This window comes from Notolepis coatsorum (genome assembly GCF_963971535.1).
Source record: "Notolepis coatsorum genome assembly, chromosome: 4".
Classification (NCBI taxonomy): domain Eukaryota; kingdom Metazoa; phylum Chordata; class Actinopteri; order Aulopiformes; family Paralepididae; genus Notolepis; species Notolepis coatsorum.
In genome coordinates, this window is record NC_140168.1 from 128,211,295 (window position 1) to 128,231,460 (window position 20,166).

Here is a 20,166-nt window from a genome sequence, read left to right on the forward strand (position 1 = left end):
TTCCGTTGGTTAACCTTTATGAGTGCTTACGGCCATGCTGACTGCCTGTGTTTCAGAGTCAGTGTGCCAGGCGGTGTGCTATTGGGGGGAAAGGGCCCGCTCTTGGAGGGGCCTTATCCGAATACGCTGGCGATGTGGGGGGCGGTGTCACTAAGTGACCGCCTGGTGGGGTCTTGATGCCTGGCGTCCTCCCCGGTCTGATGGTTGTGGGGGGCCTCAGCGGGGTACATTTGTCGAGCTATGGCTCCCGCTCAGCTCCTGTTATGCAACTGGTGCTGAGCGTAAGCCCTAACGAAATAGAACGTAAGGTTATGTATATAACCAAGTTCTATGAGTTATGGCCGAGCTTCTAAATCTAACCCTAACTAACCATACGTCCTAATAAACTAACCTACACTGTAGCACTCAACACTTTGATGAACATTGTTACTCAGCTGATAGAGTTGTGCCCTTCCTGATGGCTTGTTGTACAGAACTTGTAAGTCGCTTTGGATAAAAGCGTCAGCTAAATGACTAAATGTAAATGTAAATGTTATGGTGACGCTCAGCACCAGGACGCCGCTGCGGCCCTTGATTTTTCCTTGTGGTGAAATTTGTTGGGAAGGAGATGAGTGTGTGGCCCCACTCCTGCTTATGTAGGCAGCAGATGGGGGTGTGGTCAGATGGATGTTGGTATGTAAAGGTACATTTTGAAATTTATTCAGTGCATATCCACTGAAGCGAGATATTATGCAACTGGTGCTGAGCGTCACCATAACTCATAGAACTTGGTTATATACATAACCTTACGTTAACTCGCCGAACGTTGAGCGCCAGGACCCCCGAAAACCAGAGTATCGTTGTTTCTTTTATTAGATATTTCCATTCATAAAAACATGTCGGCAGCCTGTGTTATCACTGGGGATGGGTCTGAGATCTCAAAAGTCCAATACCGCCGCCTACCGCCTTGCGGACGCTATTGCACTCCATTTGAAACAATGTGGCTTGGTGTCTGGGCCGAGCTGCGGCCTGCGGGCAGCGTCTAACTACTCGGTCAAGCCAAACGCTTATAACGCATGCATCGACGAGGGTTGGGTTCATGTTCAATGCTGGATTACATTGGCACCTTGATCGACATCAGTACTTGGAATGGCGATCAGATAATTAGAATATTCTTTTCGGGACAGATCTTGGTCAAGGTAAGGACTATATCGTATCAATATTGCGTTGACCCAAAAATTCCTTCATGCTGATCGGGCTGTGTGTGTGTGGTGTGTGTGTGTGTGTGGCGTGTTCCGTTGATTGCGATCAAAGCACGGAGGGGCGCCCCCCCCCCCCCCCCCTTCATGCATCCATGATGAAACATAATACCGATAATCTAAATTTGATTTGAGAACAGTAGCTAGTCCAGGGAAGAAACAATAACGTGTTTACTAGAATACACGTTGCCGGCCATTACGGAGCATTTTGGAAATGACACCAGACCGCCCTGAAACTACACTCATATTCACGACGGTATAAAACGGAAATGTATGGATGGAAAAAATTTCTGTTTTTTGCATCTTGACCGGAAGAAACTCATTGACAATCGACCTTATTATTAGATCCATAGCTATACTATATAATATAGCTTTAGGCCTGCAAACACAGCCACGTATCCCCATGTTAAAAGGCGCTGGCCTTTCAACAGTAACAGTAAACAGCGCCATCTGGCGCTGAAAGTGTTAATAGGCCTCTTTGTTTACGGTTTGATTATCACTGATACAAAGTAAAATAGTGCAGTGCAATACAATAGTTAGTAAAATAGAATAAAATAATGCAATAGTGCATTGCAATAAAATAGTTATCATCGTATTTTTTTCGGGAGGCCGGTAAGGAGTGCATTACAGTAGTCGAGTCGGCTTGAGATAAAGGCATGGTGTTGACAGAGTCAGCTATGGAGCGACAATAATGTGTTCATGACGACAAGGTTTCTCTTTAGCCTTTGGCGTGGTTTATTTCACATTGCACCCAACAGTACACATGAGTCCTTCTCTTGTGAGATTGACGGAGGAAGAGAGTGAAGGGGGAGGTAACATCTCCTTTTATACTTCTCACCTGGCGTCAGCTACAATAGCTACGCCTATAGCGCCCTCTTGTGGAAACAGTTAGACAGTTACATGCAATCATACAGTACATAACATCTAACTTCAACACTCCCACTTATGGTTGTCTTGTATACTGTACAACTTTTCCAAAAACATCTTTCAAAAAAAAGAAAATAATACAGTTCAGAACATCAAAAAGAATATGGCAGTCAATATTTACACGCCAAACATGACCTCTGCAAATCTTCTCAATTTCAGTTTGGAGACATGCTTTGTCATAGCGTCTGCTACCATGTCGTCTGTAGGACAATAAACAAGTGTCATCCTTTTTTCCTTGATGACAGATCTGATGAAATGATATTTTATATCCACATGTTTACACCTCTGTCGGCACACAGGGTTTCTAGCAATTGCAATGGTTCCCTGGTTGTCTTCATAAACAATTTTTTTTTCTTTTTTTTTACTTTATTTTATAGCGTTTATCGCTTTTCTGGTCAAGCATGACCGACATATACAGGGTGAAACGGGATATAGATCAGGGGAAGACATTCTGGCAAATGACGGCGGGTCCGGGAATCGAACTCAGAGTCCACCAGATCCGTGACGCAGCACGGTTTTCCCCGACGCAGAAATAGCGCCGAGATATGCGGTGAACTACTGGAGCTCCCCGAAACAACAGTTTTCTTATACATATGTATCCATTCCTTCGAGCAGTTGTTCTAGATAAATACATTCCTGTATTGTCATAGCTAGAGCCATGTATTCGGCTTCACAAGTTGACAGTGCCACTGTGGGCTGTTTCTTTGTTTTCCACGAAACCAGTGAGCTGTTTGTGTTCAAACTCACACAATACCCTGTGGTACTTCTTCTGTCTGTGGCGTCTGCCGCCCAGTCTGCATCACTGTAGGCTTTAAGCCCTAAGCCCTCGCTGCTCTTTCTGAAACAAAGCTGTTTATCTGCTGTACCTTTGAGATAACAAAAAACATGTTTTGCTGTAATCCAGTGCTCCTCTGTGGGTCAGCAAAATGCTGTGACAATTTACTCACTACAAAACATAGGTCAGGGCGAGTACATGTTGTCAAATAAATGAGGCTACCTACAGCTTCTCTGTACATTTTTACATCTGTCAATTTCTGAGCATCCTCTTGGTAGTCTAGTTTTTGATCACATGGTGTTTCCCTTGTCCTACATTCTTGCATGTCAAAACGTTTCAGGATCTTCTCCACATATCTCTTCTGGGATATTTTTACACAACTGGCAGACTGTTCGAAGTCCATGCCTAGAAAATGCTTTAACCTACCTTTCTTCTTTCATTTTGAATTTGGTGGAGAGCATACTTTTCACCTGCTCTAGGTTTCTAGTGTTGTCCACTGCGATGATCAAATCATCCACTTCTGTATTTAAACATAGAATCCACTTCTGTATTTAAACATGGAATCCACTCCTATATTTAAACATGGAATCCAGTCCTTCTGTATTTAAACATGGAGTACCCTCCTTCTGTATTTAAACATGTAGCTACCCTCCTTCTGTATTTAATCATGGAGTACCCTCCTTCTGTATTTAAACATTTAGCTACAAACCTGGCTTTGTACTTGTCGTGGCCTTCAATACCCTCCTTGATTGAGTACACCCATTTTCCTCCCACTGTCTGTCTGCCCTCTGGTAACTTGGTTAGAGTAAAGGTGTGGTTGTCCTCTAGGGACCTCATCTCCTCATCCATTGCTCTCTCCCATTTTCTTGATTCAGGGGACACCATCGCCTCTTTAAAGGTATGAGGTACTCCACTCACTACTCTGTAGCAGTAATCAATGCTGGTAAGTGTACTGTCATCCTCGTCACTTTCTCTCCGGGCATAGTCTTTCAGATACTTTGGGGGTTTGTGTTCCTGTGAGGGATACCTCCCACTGCATGAGGCACGTGATGTCACCCTCGGGTGCTCCTCGTCACCATCCTCTGGGGGTTGATGACTGTCTGTCTGCACAACTGTGCTAAGTACACTAGGCTGAGGTGTCTCTGTTTCTTCACACCTTACTCTGGAGTCCAGCTATGGCTCCTCTGTCTGTGTCTCATTCTCACAAGTTGTCTTTGTGACAAATTTGACTAGACTGTGTTATTGCACTTTCCCTTTACCGGGTTAATAGACTAGAAAAGCGGGGCTTCCTTTGTCGTGCCCTACAAAGAGTCCTTTTTCACATCTGGACTCGAGCTTTCCTCTGTCCTACTGGTAAGCATAACACACTGATCCAAATTTGTGCATTCTAGCTAGATTACACTTCTTTCATGTCAGTGCTGTATACGGGGTGGTGCCTGTGTGCTTATTAAAACACCTGTTTCTGGTGTAAGAGGCTTCTTGTACCGCATAATGCCATAGACTCTTAGGTAAGTTACCATCTATTAGGTTACACCTAGCCATTTCAAAAAGAGTACGTCCTTCCCTCTCTGCCACCCCATTCTGGTGCGGGGAGTACGGACATGACGTCTCGTGTCTTATCTTGTTCCTTCTCAACAGTGATTGGAACTCTCTATTTGTGAACTCGGTTCCGTTGTCGGACCTCAAGCATCTTATGTTGCCATAAGGGGCTACGTCTGCAAGGAATTTCTCCGTGGCCTGGAGTGTGTCACTCTTTGCTTTGAGAAAGTAAACAAACACTGCCCCTGTACACACATCTGTAAAATACTGTACATATTTAAAGCCACCTATGGACTTGTTGCTTACTGGACCGGCTAGATCTGTGTTAACTAGCGCAAGTGGTACCTTTCCTTTTTCTGTGGGACTTCTGTTTCTCGATAGAGTGAACTTCCCCTTTATGCACACTTCACATTCTTTGTCAGGTCTACGCTTTTCACCTTTAATGTGCATGCCTTCTGTCACTGCTTGCAGTTTCAGTAAATCCTCATAATTACAATGACCCATGATCTCATGCCATGTCTGAATATCGTGACTGACAGTCACATTACATATATCATTATTATTACACTTATCGTCATCATTACACTCTGTTTGTAGATAATACATTATTTTGTACACCTCTATGTTAAATCGTGTACCGTTAGGCTCTACAAGAACATCTTTACCTTCATTGAAGAACACTTTGGCTCCGTTTGCAGTAGCAGATTTTACAGAGAATAGTTCTTGTGGGAACGAGGGTATGTAGAGAACGTTCTTTAACGTCACTGTACACCGCCGCCCCTCACTGTCTATGAGGCATACCTGTGCGTCTCCTCTCCCTTGCGCCAACCCGTAAGTGCGCTTCCCGTCTGCCAGCTCCATGCTGTGTCTCTCCGGCTCGAAGGTGTTGTCAGAGTTCTTAAATCGATTCCTGTCATTGATGACGTGGGACGACGCACCTGTGTCCACGATCAGTCCCTTCCTTTGGGCCTGCTGCTGCTGCGTTGGCTGGGTGACGTACGCTGTCTGCGCCCCGAAGATGAAGTCCTCTTGTCCCGCTACTCTCCGGGCGTCGTCTCGACTCGTCTCACGTCCACCGTCGTCGTCATCTTGTCCACAGCCGCCATCTTGTCCATGCGCGTACCGTGCGCTCTGGTCGCGTTTCTTTCTACACACTTTGTCTGTGTGCCCCGTGGATTTGCAGAAGCTACACCAAACAGTCTTTGTGCAGTTATCTTTCCAGTGCCCCTTTTCTCCGCATCGCCAACATGCCAGCTCCGTCGTGGGTCTGGTCTTCTCTCTCGGTGCCGCCCGGGCCTTCAGCACCCTCTCTCCCGCCTCCGCGGCGACTGGGTGTGTGTCTTCTGAGGCCTCAAATTTCCGCAACTTGGCCTTGAACTCTCCCAGTGACATGTCCGCTGAACCGTGTGTCACCAGTAGTGTGAACGGTTTGTACAGCTCCGGTAGTCCTCTCATAACCATCGCCATCATTAGTCCATTGCTTGGTGCTTCTCCTGCACTCTTAAGCGCCGTAATGATCTGCTCAGCTCTGATGACGTATTCGGTCACAGTCTCGGTGTGCGCCTTCTTCAGCGCGGTTAGTGTTATGTAGAGGGATACGATTCGGGGTCTTCCCCGTCCGATATAATGTTCTCTCAACACTTTCAGGCTCTCTCGGCCTTTGTCGTTAGTGTCGCGGAATATCAGCCCCAAGCTTGTGTCGTCTAGCAGTGGTGCTAACTCGCAGTATGCGTCGGCATTTTGCTTGGTGTCCAGGGCTCGCACGGCCGCCGTTACTTCTCCCGTGGGGACCATCAAGATCGTTGTCTTCAGTCCCACACCGTGCATGCAGCACAACATTCGCTCTTCCCAGAGCTCATAGTCCTCTGCTCTTCTGTTGAACGAGGGCCATTTGCTCTTTCCTTTGGTCGCCATCCCTTTTTGATGGTAGGCGTAGCTTTAGCTCCCGTTAGCTTAGCCTTAGCCACGCGGTTCTCCCGGTGCTAAACTAGCCTATACTTCAGCTAAACTTGCTACCCTTATTATTTCGCCCCTGCGTGATCTGGGCCCATAACCTGTTGACAGAGTCAGCTATGGAGCGACAATAATGTGTTCATGACGACAAGGTTTCTCTTTAGCCTTTGGTGTGGTTTATTTCACATTGCACCCAACAGTACACATGAGTCCTTCTCTTGTGAGAGCGACGGAGGAAGAGAGTGAAGGGTGAGGTAACATCTCCTTTTATACTTCTCACCTGGCGTCAGCTACAATAGCTACGCCTATAGCGCCCTCTTATGGAAACAGTTAGACAGTTACATGCAATCATACAAAACATCTAACTTCAACACATGGATCTGGTTTTCAGCGTCCTTTTGATTTATAAATGGCCGTACATTAGCTATGTTTCTAAGGTGGAAGAATAATGTTTTTGTCAACTTGTTGATTGTGATTTAAAGCTTAGGTCTGAGTCTACCATAACACCAAGACTTAACTCACTCAAATACAGTTAGCAGCTGGATAGACTACAGATGGAAATTAGCTTCTGCTAAATCTGGTGCAAACATATTTTCATGGAACAATGATTAATTGCACACAAAACATTTAATTTTTTTCTTTTTTTTTAAAGTAGATTCATGGCTTTTCAGAAAACATTCGGGGCTTGAGCCCAAGTAGCCACCCCCTAGCCCCGCCCCTGATCGGGATCCCTAGTAAAAGCATTCAAAAACTGCAATCCATCCAGAATAGGGCTGCTAGGATCCTGATGAGGGTGCGCAAACATGACCACATCACCCCCACCCTCAGATCACTACACTGGCTCCCCGTGGAACACAGGATCGAGTACAAGGTATCCCTCCTCAATCACCAGTGTGTACACGGTGGTGCCCCTGCCTACCTCAAGGAACTCCTCACCCCCCAGTCCTCCTCACGCCCCCTCCGCTCTGGCACATCCTACCTCCTCAAAGCCCCCAGGACTAAGCTGTGTCAGGATTGAGGTAGGTGAGTTCCAATTGTTGTAGGCAATCACAGGGATGGAGAAGGTATACTCTTGAACAGGTTCGACTTTAATTGTAAAGAACACAAAGAGTAATACTAGGATACTATGCCAAGGCAAGGGAAAGAGAGAATAGATAATGGAGCTTAGTGGTGGTCCAGAACTGGAACCGGCCGCGTTATCTCCGAACGCCTATAGTGAAGACCTGACGAATGACAAGCAGAGGAAAGGAATGTTACATAGCCACCAAATACCAACATTCCACACACACCCCCGTGACAGCCAATCAGAAGCCAACCCCTAAGTGACAGCACTAAATGACAGGGAAAAACAAGTGACAGCAATCAAGTGACAGATGACAGAGAATGTGGGTGGTTCCCGACCGTAGTCAAGAACCAGAATCATAACAGTACCCTCCCCTGACGAACGGCACCAGACGTTCACCTGGGGGCCTCGGGATTCAGCCGCCGGAAATCAACGATCAGGCTGGGATCTAAAATATCCCTTTGAGGCACCCAAGAACGCTCTTCTATCCTGTACCCCTTCCAATCCACCAAGAACTGTAACCCCCTACCCCTCCGCCTACAACCCAGTATCCTCCGCACCGTGTAAATGGGCTGACCACCCATAAACCGAGGCAGAGGAACCGTAGGCAGTGGCGGGGCCAAGGGCGATGAGAGGAACGGCTTCAACAGGGACACATGAAACGTCGGATGAACCCTCATAGAGCTCGGAAGCCGTAGCCTGTAAGCCACAGGATTCACCTGACATACCACTTTAAAGGGCCCTATAAAACGAGGAGCCAGCTTCCTGGATTCCACCCGGAGAGGGAGATCCCAGGTGGAAAGCCAAACCCGCTGCCCAGGACGGTAAACCGGAGCCGGACGACGCTTGCGGTTAGCCTGCCGCTGGGTACTAACCGAAACCTTCTGTAGCGCCGCCCAGACCCGCTTCCACGACCTGCGGCAGCGAGCCACATGTGCCTGGGCCGAGGGCACCTCCGCCTCCTGCTCCTGCTGGTGAAACAAAGGAGGTTGAAAACCATACTGACACTGAAAGGGAGACATACCGGTAGAGGAGGATAGGAGGGTATTATGCGCGTACTCAGCCCATGTCAACCTCCTACTCCACTGCCCGGCAACGTAACATCTCAAGACCCCCTCCAGGTCCTGGTTGACGCGCTCCGTCTGCCCGCTTGACTGCGGATGAAACCCAGATGAAAGGCTGACGGAGGCGCCGAGACCGGCGGCAAACGCCTTCCAGAACCTGGAAGTGAACTGAGGACCCCGGTCTGACACGATATCCACCGGAAGCCTGTGGACCCGAAAGACATGCTGTATCACCAGATCAGCAGTCTCTCGGGCCGATGGAAGCTTGGGGAGAGGAACAATGTGAGCCGCCTTCGAGAACTGGTCCACCACCACCAAAATGGCGGTGAACCCGTCCGAAAGGGGGAGGCCAGCAATAAAGTCCAGGGATATGTGCGACCAGGGCCGTTTAGGAATAGGAAGTGGCCGGAGGAGACCTACCGGTGCACGGCGAGAGGTCTTACTGCGCGCGCACATCGGGCAGGCCACCACAAAGGAACGCGTATCCCCCTCCACTGTCGGCCACCAGAACCTCCTACGGATAAATTCCAGGGTCCTGGTGGCCCCAGGGTGGTTGGTGAGGGATGAGGCATGTGCCCACTGCAGCAAACGTGAGCGTGCCGCCTTGGGCACATATGACCGCCCCGGAGGGCCCCCGCCAGGGTCGGGCTCCCACGTCAGCGCCGACCTTACCACCTTATTTATGCCCCAAGACACGGGTGCCAAAATCAAGGCCGGTGGAATAATGGGATGGGGCTGCTCCTCCCGGCCAGGAAGATCAAACTGGCGCGATAACGCATCGGGTTTGATATTCTTGGACCCGGGCCTATAGGAGATGGTAAATCGAAATCGTGTGAAGAATAACGCCCACCTGGCCTGGCGAGCTTTAAGGCGTTTAGCCCCTTGGATGTAAGCCAAGTTCTTATGATCGGTCCAAACAATGAAAGGATGTGCCGCACCCTCCAACCAATGTCTCCATTCCTCCAGTGCCAATTTGATAGCCAACAACTCCTGATTACCCACGTCGTAGTTGCGCTCGGCTGGTGACAGACGGTGAGAAAAAAAAGCACACGGGTGCACTTTCCCATCCTTTAAGCACCTCTGAGAGAGCACCCCCCCCACCGCGATGTCAGAGGCATCCACCTCCACAATGAACGGAACCTCCGCATCGTGGCGGATCAATACAGGAGCGGATGTAAACCGACGTTTGAGATTGCAGAAGGCCGACTCTATCCTAGGCGACCATTCAAAGCCAGGGAGAGAGGCCTTAGTGAGAGCTGTTAACGGATTGGCTAAGGCGCTAAAGTTGCGAATAAAGCGCCAGTAAAAATTTGCCTGCTGGGCTGTGAGGAGCGCCGACTGCGCCGTCTCCTGCGACGCGCTGACGATCCCGCCCAGCCGAACCAACTCGGCGCTGACCAGATGTTGGTGTTCCTCCATGCGCTCCTGTGCACTCGTTTGTTCCCGGAGCATCTCCATGATTGCCTCCATGGAACTCTGATGGTCAGGTCTTCTGTCAGGATGGAGGTAGGTGAGTTCCAATTGTTGTAGGCAATCACAGGGACGGAGAAGGTATACTCTTGAACAGGTTCGACTTTAATAGTAAAGAACACAAAGAGTAATACTAGGATACTATGCCAAGGGAAAGAGAGAATAGATAATGGAGCTTAGTGGTGGTCCAGAACTGTAACCGGCCACGTTATCTCCGAACGCCTATAGTGAAGACCTGACAAATGACAAGCAGAGGAAAGGAATGTTACATAGCCACCAAATACCAACATTCCACACACACCCCCGTGACAGCCAATCAGAAGCTAACCCCTAAGTGACAGCACTAAATGACAGGGAAAAACAAGTGACAGCAATCAAGTGACAGATGACAGAGAAGGTGGGTGGTTCCCGACCGTAGTCAAGAACCAGAATCGTAACAAAGCTGCACACCATGGGCGATTGAGCCTTCTGCTCGGCCGCGCCCAGACTATGGAATGCTCTCCCCATCCACCTGAGAGCACCATCATCATTAGGTGGCTTCTTCGTTCCGAAGGTTGCCTATCACTCTCTAACCCATTCTGTCCCCACTTCTTCTCTCCAACTCCTTGACTCAGCCTCTCACTCCGCTCCAATCACAGACATTGTCTACCCAGCCTCTTCTTGGTCTTCCACTTCCTCTCTTTCCATCCACCTTCCCCATCACCACCTTCTTGAAAATCTCCCCGCTGGATCCTCTCACAACATGCCCGCACAACTCCATCTTTCTCTTTTTCAACCTCTCCAGCAGCTGTCCTCCTTGCATATCCGCTCTTCTCAGTACCTCCGCATTCTTGATCTTATCCTTCCATGTTATCTTCAGCATCTTCCTCAGCGTCCACATTTCAAAAGAGTATTTTTTTTTAAACACACATATAAACAAACATGACAACACACGATAAGATACACAAGCATTAATACACAGTGTATATCCAACGAAATTACCATTTATACCAATGTCTTATACAGGATATACCTCTAATACCTGTTATCTAAAAACCTACACACATATGCTCCAGCTCGAACCCCCCCCCTCCCGGACCCCTCTTTGGATAGTACCTCCATTATCCCTCGCTCCTAACCAGACACTACCATTATAAGCTAGCTTTTATTCTCTCCACCACTTCTAACCACATTGTCATTTTGGATTCATTGAGACCCAGAATTCTTGCTGTAGATATTTCTTGATAAATCACATCGAGATATGTAAGAAACCAAACTTTCCGGCACATTTTTTCCGGTTGAAACCAGCGTGATGCTATCAGCTTTTTAGCTACTGTGATACCCGATAAAACCAATCTCTTTAGCTGTGGATGTACTGCAAACTCAAAAACATCATTCAATAGTAATACAGAGGGGTGTACAGGTATATTCCAAGATACGAGTTTTGATAATTGTTAGGTCACATCTTTCCAGAATATCTTAACTGGTGGGCAGTCCCAATACATGTGCATAAATGTCCCTTCGTCCCCATTTGTACATTGGGAGCATTTGGAGTCTTGTTTAAGACCCATTCTGTTCAGTCTTATAGGAGTCAAGTATGTCCTGTGAATATAGTTAAGATTGATTTGTTGATGGTCCGGGTTCCTTGATGTAAGTCGGACATTTGCCCAGGCTCCTTGCCAATCAAAGTCACTTTCCAGGTCTGGTATATCCCTCCTCCAGACAGAGTCTAGTTGGAGGGTTTCATACGAGGACGTTAGTAATTGATGATAAAAATCTGAAACAAAACCTCTCGATGTCTCTCTTTCATAGAATAATTTGTGGTATCTGTGGTGTTCAATTGGTATGTCTAATGGAACACCGTGAGACTTCAAACATAGCCGTAACTGTATGTAAAAAAGCCATGTGGACTTGGTGAGATTACATTTTTTGCATATTTCTCCATAACTACAAAAACCCTGTTTGTTAAAAACATCCCCTAATGAGTGTATGCCTTGCTCTTCCCATATAGGGAATCTTATAGGTCGTTTTTCAATTAAGAGTGCATTGTTGTTGAATAAGGGAGTATGATTGTGCCATTTATGTGGGTTAGGATATTTTTTTTGTGTTTCACGCCATATCCGGATCGCATGAGTAATTATGGGGCCAAATTTCCGTTCACAGTGCTTGATTGGTAGTTTAGTGTATGCTATGTCCTTCAGTCTATGTGGGGCTATTATGTTTTCTTCTAATTTTCTCCAGGATACTAATGCTTGGGGATCAAACCATGTTGTCAATGGTCTTAATGTGTACGCCTTAAAATAATGGAAAAAATCTGGAAATGCCATGCCACCGTCTGCTTTATTTCTCTGTGTGGTGGATCTTTTTATACGTGGTGGTTTGTTATTCCAAATAAATTTGTATGTGGAGGAGTGTAATCTTTTCCAGTAACCCTCTGGAGGGGGTAACGGTAGCATTGAACTGAAGAAGTTGATTCTAGGTAGTACGTCCATCTTAACTATTGATATCCGTGCCTGTACTGAGTTTTTAAGTTTTGCCCATCTATCAAGGTCGTCTTTGATTTTGTTTTGGATTTTTGTGTAATTGTGCTTCACCGTTTGTCTTATGGTGGGGAATATTTCCACTCCCAAGCATCTAAAATGTTTTACCATATGTATCTCTCCTGGGAGGGTTATATCTTTTTTTGCAGGGGTGTTAAGTGGAAGGAAAGCCGACTTCGGCCAATTTATCTTAAATCCCGATAAGTCACCAAAGTTCTCAATCAACTTGAGCAGATGAGGCAATGTGGTGTTGGGGTTTTGCATGAACAGTATTACGTCGTCCGCATATAAACAAATTGTATGTTGTGTGCCCTTGATTACGATTGGTTCTATGGATTGGGATTGTCTTATATATTGTGCTAAGGGCTCTAATGATAGATCGAATAGCTGAGCGTGATACCGGAAAGATTTTGGAGATGATTGTACCTGTTGTAATCATGGCCGATGGGTCTTTGTATAATACTTTAATCATATCAATGAATCCTTTTCCTAACCCCATCCTTTCTAATACTGCCCATAGATATGACCATTCCAGCCTATCAAAAGCTTTCATTGCATCCAGGGACAGCATCGCCTTAGGTATGGTGTCGTCCTTGTCGGCATCTAGTACGTGCAGTATTCGTCTTATGTTATCAGCGATCAGGCGGCCTCTTATGAAGCCAGTTTGGTCCGGATGAACTAAAGACGTCATATGCTTTTGTAATCTGATGGCTAATACCTTAGAGTATAGTTTGATATCGGTTCCGAGGAGGCTTAATGGTCTGTAACTACCGCACTCGGTGGGGTCTTTGTCTTTTTTGAGAAGGACTGTTATGAGTGCAATATTGTCGTTTTTATGGAAGTTCCCCTCCTTGACTGAGTATAAGATCATATTTAGTAATAAGGGTCCAATTATGTCCCAACAAGAAAGGTACATTTCTGGTGGGATACCGTCTATTCCAGGAGCCTTACCACTTTGCATTTCGGATATGGCCTTCTTGAGTTCCTCTAGTGTGATCGGTGTTTCTAACTGTTTAGCGTCATCCTCTGAAAGTTTAGGGAGAATAATTTGATTAAGATATGTGTCCATTTTGTCTTGATCGAAGGTCGTTTCTGATTTATATAAGTCGGAGTAGAATTCTTTGAATGTATCGTTTATTTTTTCAGGGTCTGTTTCAAGTACTTGTTGTGCTCTAATGGTAGTTATATCTGCAAATGTTGCATTAATTCTTAATCGCATGGCTAATAGGTGACTAGGTTTAGAACCTTGGGAGTACTGCTGTTGTCTTGTGCTGCGTATTTGTATTTCCGATTGTTGTCTGTATATGGCCTTGATCTCTTTTTTTAGTACGTTAACTTGATTTTCTAGTCGAGTTGAGTTGTTGTATTTTAAAGAATTAAATAATGTTGAGTAAAGCGTTTCCAGTTCAGACAGTTCTGTGCATTGATTCTTGCGCATTTTGGAGGAAAAGCTATCAGTGAAATCCTTGATCATTCCCTTTACCGACATCCATATTATTCTGGGGTCTTGCACCGAGTTTGCATTCTCCCGTAGGAATACTATAAGAGCTTCTTTGAGTTGTGTAATGAATTCCTTGTTATTAAGCAGCATCGATTTAAATCGCCATCTTGGGGCTCGGGAAGATAGTATACCAAATGTTACTTTTAGTAGTAAATAACAGTGATCTGATAGTGCATTGGGTATCATTTCCACTTCATATTTATCAAATAGTCTCAGGGATGCAAAGACATAATCTATTCTGGATAATGTGTTATGTCTCGCAGATCGACAAGAGTACTTTCGGGTCGTGTACTTTCGGGTCCTAAACGTCATGACTCATCATCTGATGTTGACCGGAGGGGGGGGGGGGGGGTCGTTTATAATGCAATGACCGAGGTTAAATGAATCATGTAGTATGGGTGATATGTTGATCATAGCAGTTTGTATCTAAAATGGTAAACAAACAGGCTGAAACTCACCCCAGTCTTCTCGTAGCGTTGGGTGATGAGCGTGGAGCAAAAAGATTGTTATTATGGGATGTTGATATATGCGATCCATTTCCAGGTTGTATAATACTATATACGTCCAAATAACGTTGTTTATAGAATTATGGCATCCAGTGTGTCGAGATGGAGTCCCGCGAGCGATAGCGAGTGGCCGGACGAAATATGGGTGAGCACCACTTCCGGCCGCTCACTTCCGGTTTTGGCAACCAGATGGCGGTCTTGAACCGTTGGAGAGTTGAGAGGAGATCTACAGCACCCGTCAAGTCTCTGTGGGTGAAATATGATTGCCATGACATATTTTTTAAATATTGATCTCAAAGACGCTGTACGACGTCATTGGCAGATTACGCATGGCGAGGAATGATGTCTAAACACGTCATTGACGATTAAAGGGTTAACTGTTCTGACCCTTCTCTCTCGCTCCCTCCCTCCCTCCCTCCCTCCCTCCCTCCCTCCCTCCCTCCCTCCCTCCCTCCCTCCCTCCCTCCCTCCCTCCCTCCCCCGCCTGTCTCCCAGGTTCTCCATAAACCCCCAGTCGGACCCGGAGGCTCTGTTCCGGATCGCTCCAGACACGGGCCTCATCACCACCGGCGTGGAGCTGGACCGCGAGCGCGAGGTGTGGCATAACATCACCGTCATCGCCACCCAGAGAGGTCAGCGCTGGTGTTGTTGTTGTTGTTGTTGTTGTTGTTGTTGTTGTTGTTGTTGTTGTTGTTGTTGTTGTTGTTGTTATTCCCAGAGAGGTCAGCGCTGTTGTTGTGTTGTTGTTGTTGTTGTTGTTGTTGTTGTTGTTGTTGTTGTTGTTGTTGTTGTTGTTGTTGTTGTTGTTCCCAGAGAGGTCAGGTTGTTGTTGTGTTGTTGTTTTTCCCAGAGCGGTCAGGTTGTTGTTGTGTTGTTGTTGTTGTTGTTGTTGTTGTTGTTGTTGTTGTTGTTATCCCCAGAGAGCTCAGCCATGTTCCCCGTACCTGGTTCAACTAAGTCGATCAAAAGTCCCATTAGCCAGGTGCTTAAATTAACCCGATGATTGAAGTCAGGCTATCTCGGTTTCTCGAAGGCTCATTCAGGCTCAAACAATCTTGTTAATTCGAACCAGACTTCAGTAATCAGGATAATTGCGCGTGGCCACATTACCTGAAACGGGGGAGGTGTCGATCGCTGAAATCCTGATTTTCTAACGGAATAATGGTAACTCCAGTCAAAGCAAGAGCGTCTTTTTTCAACTCTGACTAGCAGGAGATAATAATGAAGGCTTATGAGGAATATAAGACCATAATCATGGCAAAATCAAACACCACCACCGCTGCGAGAGCAAGACAAGAAGCATGGCAAAATATCGCCGACAAGTTAAATGCGTAAGTGTTGGGCAAATGTATATTATTTATTATTTCAACTTTTTCAGAATAAGTAGATCAAATATCTAGCGTATCTAATTTATAAGAATGAATAGATATGTATGAGGATATCTGTACTGTATGCGCTTAGGTATCATGTATTGTACTATATAAATACATGGTTCCCAAAGTTTTCAAGGTGTGACCCCCGAAATAACGTGTCAGAGAGGCTTTGAGGCTATTAACAGTTTCACTAGTAACCAGGTTTTAATCTGTTTCGGACATCGAATGATGGCGCTGCTCCGACCGGCTGCCTCTCTGTTCGCTCCGTCGAGACTGTGTTTACTTTTGTTAATATTTATAGTTTTTAGAGTTTTGTTCGTACCAACTGTTGGTGCATTTAATGTATATGACCGTCAGTCACTCATAGACATTGGATTACGGGAAACTTACCAACTGGATTACTCACTAGATCAGCTTTCCGAACCGCATCAATGGCCTGAAGAAATTCTCCGGAGATCAGGACCAGATCCTTTGTTCCTAGACCCCAGGAACAGAGGAACCAGACGGCGAGGGAAGAGGGCTGGGATCCGTAACAGGCTGAGATCCAGACGCCACCGTACACCACTGCCCAGTATATTGCTAGCCAATGTACAATCAATTGACAATAAACTGGATGACATCCGAGCAAGGATTCAATATCAAAGAGACGTTAGGGACTGCAACGTCCTCTGCTTCACCGAGACGTGGTTGACGCCGGACGTCCCAGACCACGCAATTCAACCGGCTGATCACTTCTTTATCCATCGCAAGGATCGGACATCAGCAGAGTCCGGTAAACAACGTGGAGGAGGTATTGCCTTCATGTTTAACAAAAATTGGAGCGACCCAACTAACGTGAAGGAATTATCCAACCACTGCTCCCCAGAACTGGAATATATAACCATCAAGTGTAGTCCTTTCTTCCTCCCGAGGGAGTTAACGGCGATCGTCCTGGTCGGAGTGTATATTCCACCGCAAGCCAGCAACAAGGTTGCGCTCTCCAGACTACACAACGAGGTAAATAGAATCCAAGTGGCGAATGTTAACGCCGCCATTTTAGTTCTGGGAGATTTCAATAGCGCCAATCTGAGAAAGGTATTGCCTGACTTCTATCAGCATGTGACTTGCAACACCAGAGGCGGTAACATCCTAGATCACTGTTACACGCAATTTAAAGGTGGCTACAAGGCTCATTCTGATAGTGGCTTCGGTAAGTCAGATCACGCATCCATTTTTCTTTCACCAAAGTACAGACAGAGAATTAAAAGTACTCCCGTAGTCTCGCGAGAGGTGCAGAAATGGGATGTGACGTCAGAGGAGACGATCCGGTCAGTGTTTCACCACACAGACTGGAATGTGTTCCGCGACACAGATAACATTAATGCCTACACGGAGACAGTGCTGGACTATGTTTGTACTAGGGTGAAAGAAACAATCCCCACTACCAAAATGAAAGTTTACCCAAATCAAAAACCCTGGGTAGACAAATCCGTCCGTGAAGCTCTGAGAGAGCGCACCAAAGCATACAACGACGGCCTAGAGGCAGGCAACATGAATGACCACAAGGTGGCGCGATACAACGTAAGGAGGACAGTGTCAGAGGCCAAACGACGCTACAGGGATAAAATTGAACTCCAGTTTGAACAAGCTGACTCTAGAGCTATGTGGCAGGGGCTCAAAACGATGACAGACTACAAAGGCGCCTCCCTCAAACTGAACAGTGACATCTCCTTAGCAAATGACCTCAATACCTTCTATGCGAGGTTTGATGCTGGTAATAACAACACCAGCTCACAAGCCTCGGCAATGGGGGGGGGGGGGGTCGGCTGCTGATGGAGGCGCAGTGTTCAGGGTAACAAAGCATGAGGTGAGGCGGACCTTTAAAAAAGTGAATATCAGGAAGGCAGCAGGTCCAGACGGCATCCCCGGCCGCGTCCTAAAAGTCTGTGACGACCAACTGGCCCCAGTATTCACTGACATATTTAACCTGTCCTTAGAACAGGCTGTCATCCCCACCTGCCTGAAGAAGTCCACTATTATCCCTGTACCCAAAAAATCCAAGCCTGCTTGCCTCAACGACTACCGCCCTGTAGCTCTCACCTCCATAGCCATGAAGTGCTTCGAGAAGCTAGTAAAGGGCTACATCTGCTCCTCCCTCCCCATCAACATGGACCCCCTGCAATTTGCATACCGCCCCAACAGGTCCACGGAGGACGCCATATCCCATGTGCTGCACACAGCAGCATCACACCTGGACAAGAGGCAGGGGAACTATGTGAGAATGCTATTCATCGACTACAGCTCGGCATTCAATACCATAGTCCCCTCCATACTCATAGCCAAGCTCAGGGACCTGGGCTTGGGCTATGACCTCTGCCAGTGGGTCTTGGACTTCCTGACTGGCAGACCCCAGGTGGTGAGAGCAGGCAACTGCACCTCCTCATCCATCACCCTCAACATAGGGGCCCCCCAGGGCTGTGTTCTGAGTCCCCTCCTCTACTCCCTGTACACACACGACTGTGTGGCTCAGCGGAGTAGCAATACAATCGTCAAATTTGCTGACGACACAGTGGTGGTGGGCCTGATCTCTGCCAACGACGAGAGGGCCTACCTGGAAGAGGTCAAGGTCCTGGCGGGATGGTGCCAGGAAAACAGCCTCTCCCTGAACGTCAGCAAAACAAAGGAGATGATTGTGGACTTCAGGAGGTCGGGGGTCAAGGACTACAGCCCCCTCAGCATCGACGGGGCACCGGTTGAGAGAGTCAACAGCTTTAAGTACCTCGGAGCCTACATATCCGAGGACTTGACATGGACCACACACATTAACAGTGTTGTGAAGAAGGCACGACAACGCCTCTACTTCCTCAGGCGCCTAAGGAAGTTCCAAGTCAGCCAGAAGATCCTTAAGAACTTCTACTCATGTACAATAGAGAGCATCTTGACCGGCAACATCACCTCCTGGTTTGGGAATAGCACTGCACAAGACCAAAGCAGACTACAAAGAGTGACACGTTCAGCCGAACGCACAATTGGAGGGGGGCTCCCCACCCTCCAGAACATTTACTACAAGCGTTGCAAGGGCAAGGCTAAGAGAATCATTAAAGACTCCAGTCACCCGAACAACTGCCTCTTTGAACTGCTGCGGTCAGGCAAGCGATACAGGAGTCTCAAGGCGAGCACAGAAAGACTCAGAAGAAGCTTCTATCCCCAGGCCATCAGGCTGCTAAACGAACAATGAATGAACACTACACAACAACAACCACCAAACGCACATAGCACACACATCCACACGCACACACTCACTTTAAACAAACACACTGTAGCACCCACTCCACACACTTATAGCACACACCCACTTTAAACAAACACACTGTAGCACCCACTCCCCACACTTTATATTTATGGATGAAGGATTGCACTACAACTTGTACACCTTACTGTAAATTGTACCTAAAATTGTACCTCATCCCATTTCTGCTTTGCACTAGATAGTACTGTACATTAGTACACTGCATAGTATTGTGTATTGTATATTATATGGTAACTCAGAACATTGTACATATGTCTATACCGAACACTGTGACCTCATTTTCTTCTTCTAAATTCATGCTATATTATGTTATTATGTTATTTGATACTATCTTGTCTAGCACAGTCTCTGGAGCGTAACAGTAAGAAGCATTTTGTATGAAAGTATTCTGTACTTCTGTATGACAACTATTAAAGAACTTGAACTTGAACTTGAACATCGTCCATAAATGCATTTAATTAATTAATGCACTCACCTAGACAAGCCAGGGAGCACTGTGAGAGTCATGTTATTTGACTTCTCCAGTGCTTTTGATACCATAAAGCCTGGGCTGCTGGGTGAGAAGTTGGAGGCGATGCAGGTAGAGGCCCCCCTGGTGTCCTGGGTTGTTGACTATCTGACGGGCAGACCACAGTACGTGCGCCTACGGAGCTGTGTCTCAGACAGACTGGTCAGCAACACCGGGGCCCCGCAGGGGACAGTCCTCTCTCCCTTCCTCTTCACTGTCTACACCAGTGGTTCCCAAACAGTGGTGCGCGCACCCCTTGTGGTGCGCGAGCGCCCTCTAGGTGGTGCGTGACATGAAAAGGCTAATGTTGGTAAAAAAAATATATATATATATATTTATTTACAATAAAATTTCATACAAATCTTAGTCAAACCTTTAGTATTATGTATATTAAACATGCTGGCAGAGTACATGCATCCATGTTGTGGTGAACATTTGAAT

General features: G+C 46.7%; 1 protein-coding gene across 1 annotated transcript in view; it reads left to right on the forward strand.

The window, feature by feature from the left end:
- The window catches only part of cdh24b (cadherin 24, type 2b), a gene marked incomplete at both ends in the record, with an annotated part of 663,530 nt that overhangs the window by 582,854 nt on the left and 60,510 nt on the right, over positions 1-20,166 (forward strand). The window contains 2 exon segments of the mRNA XM_084312100.1: positions 15,051-15,187; positions 15,274-15,277. Coding sequence (XP_084168226.1) covers positions 15,051-15,187; positions 15,274-15,277 — 141 coding nt within the window.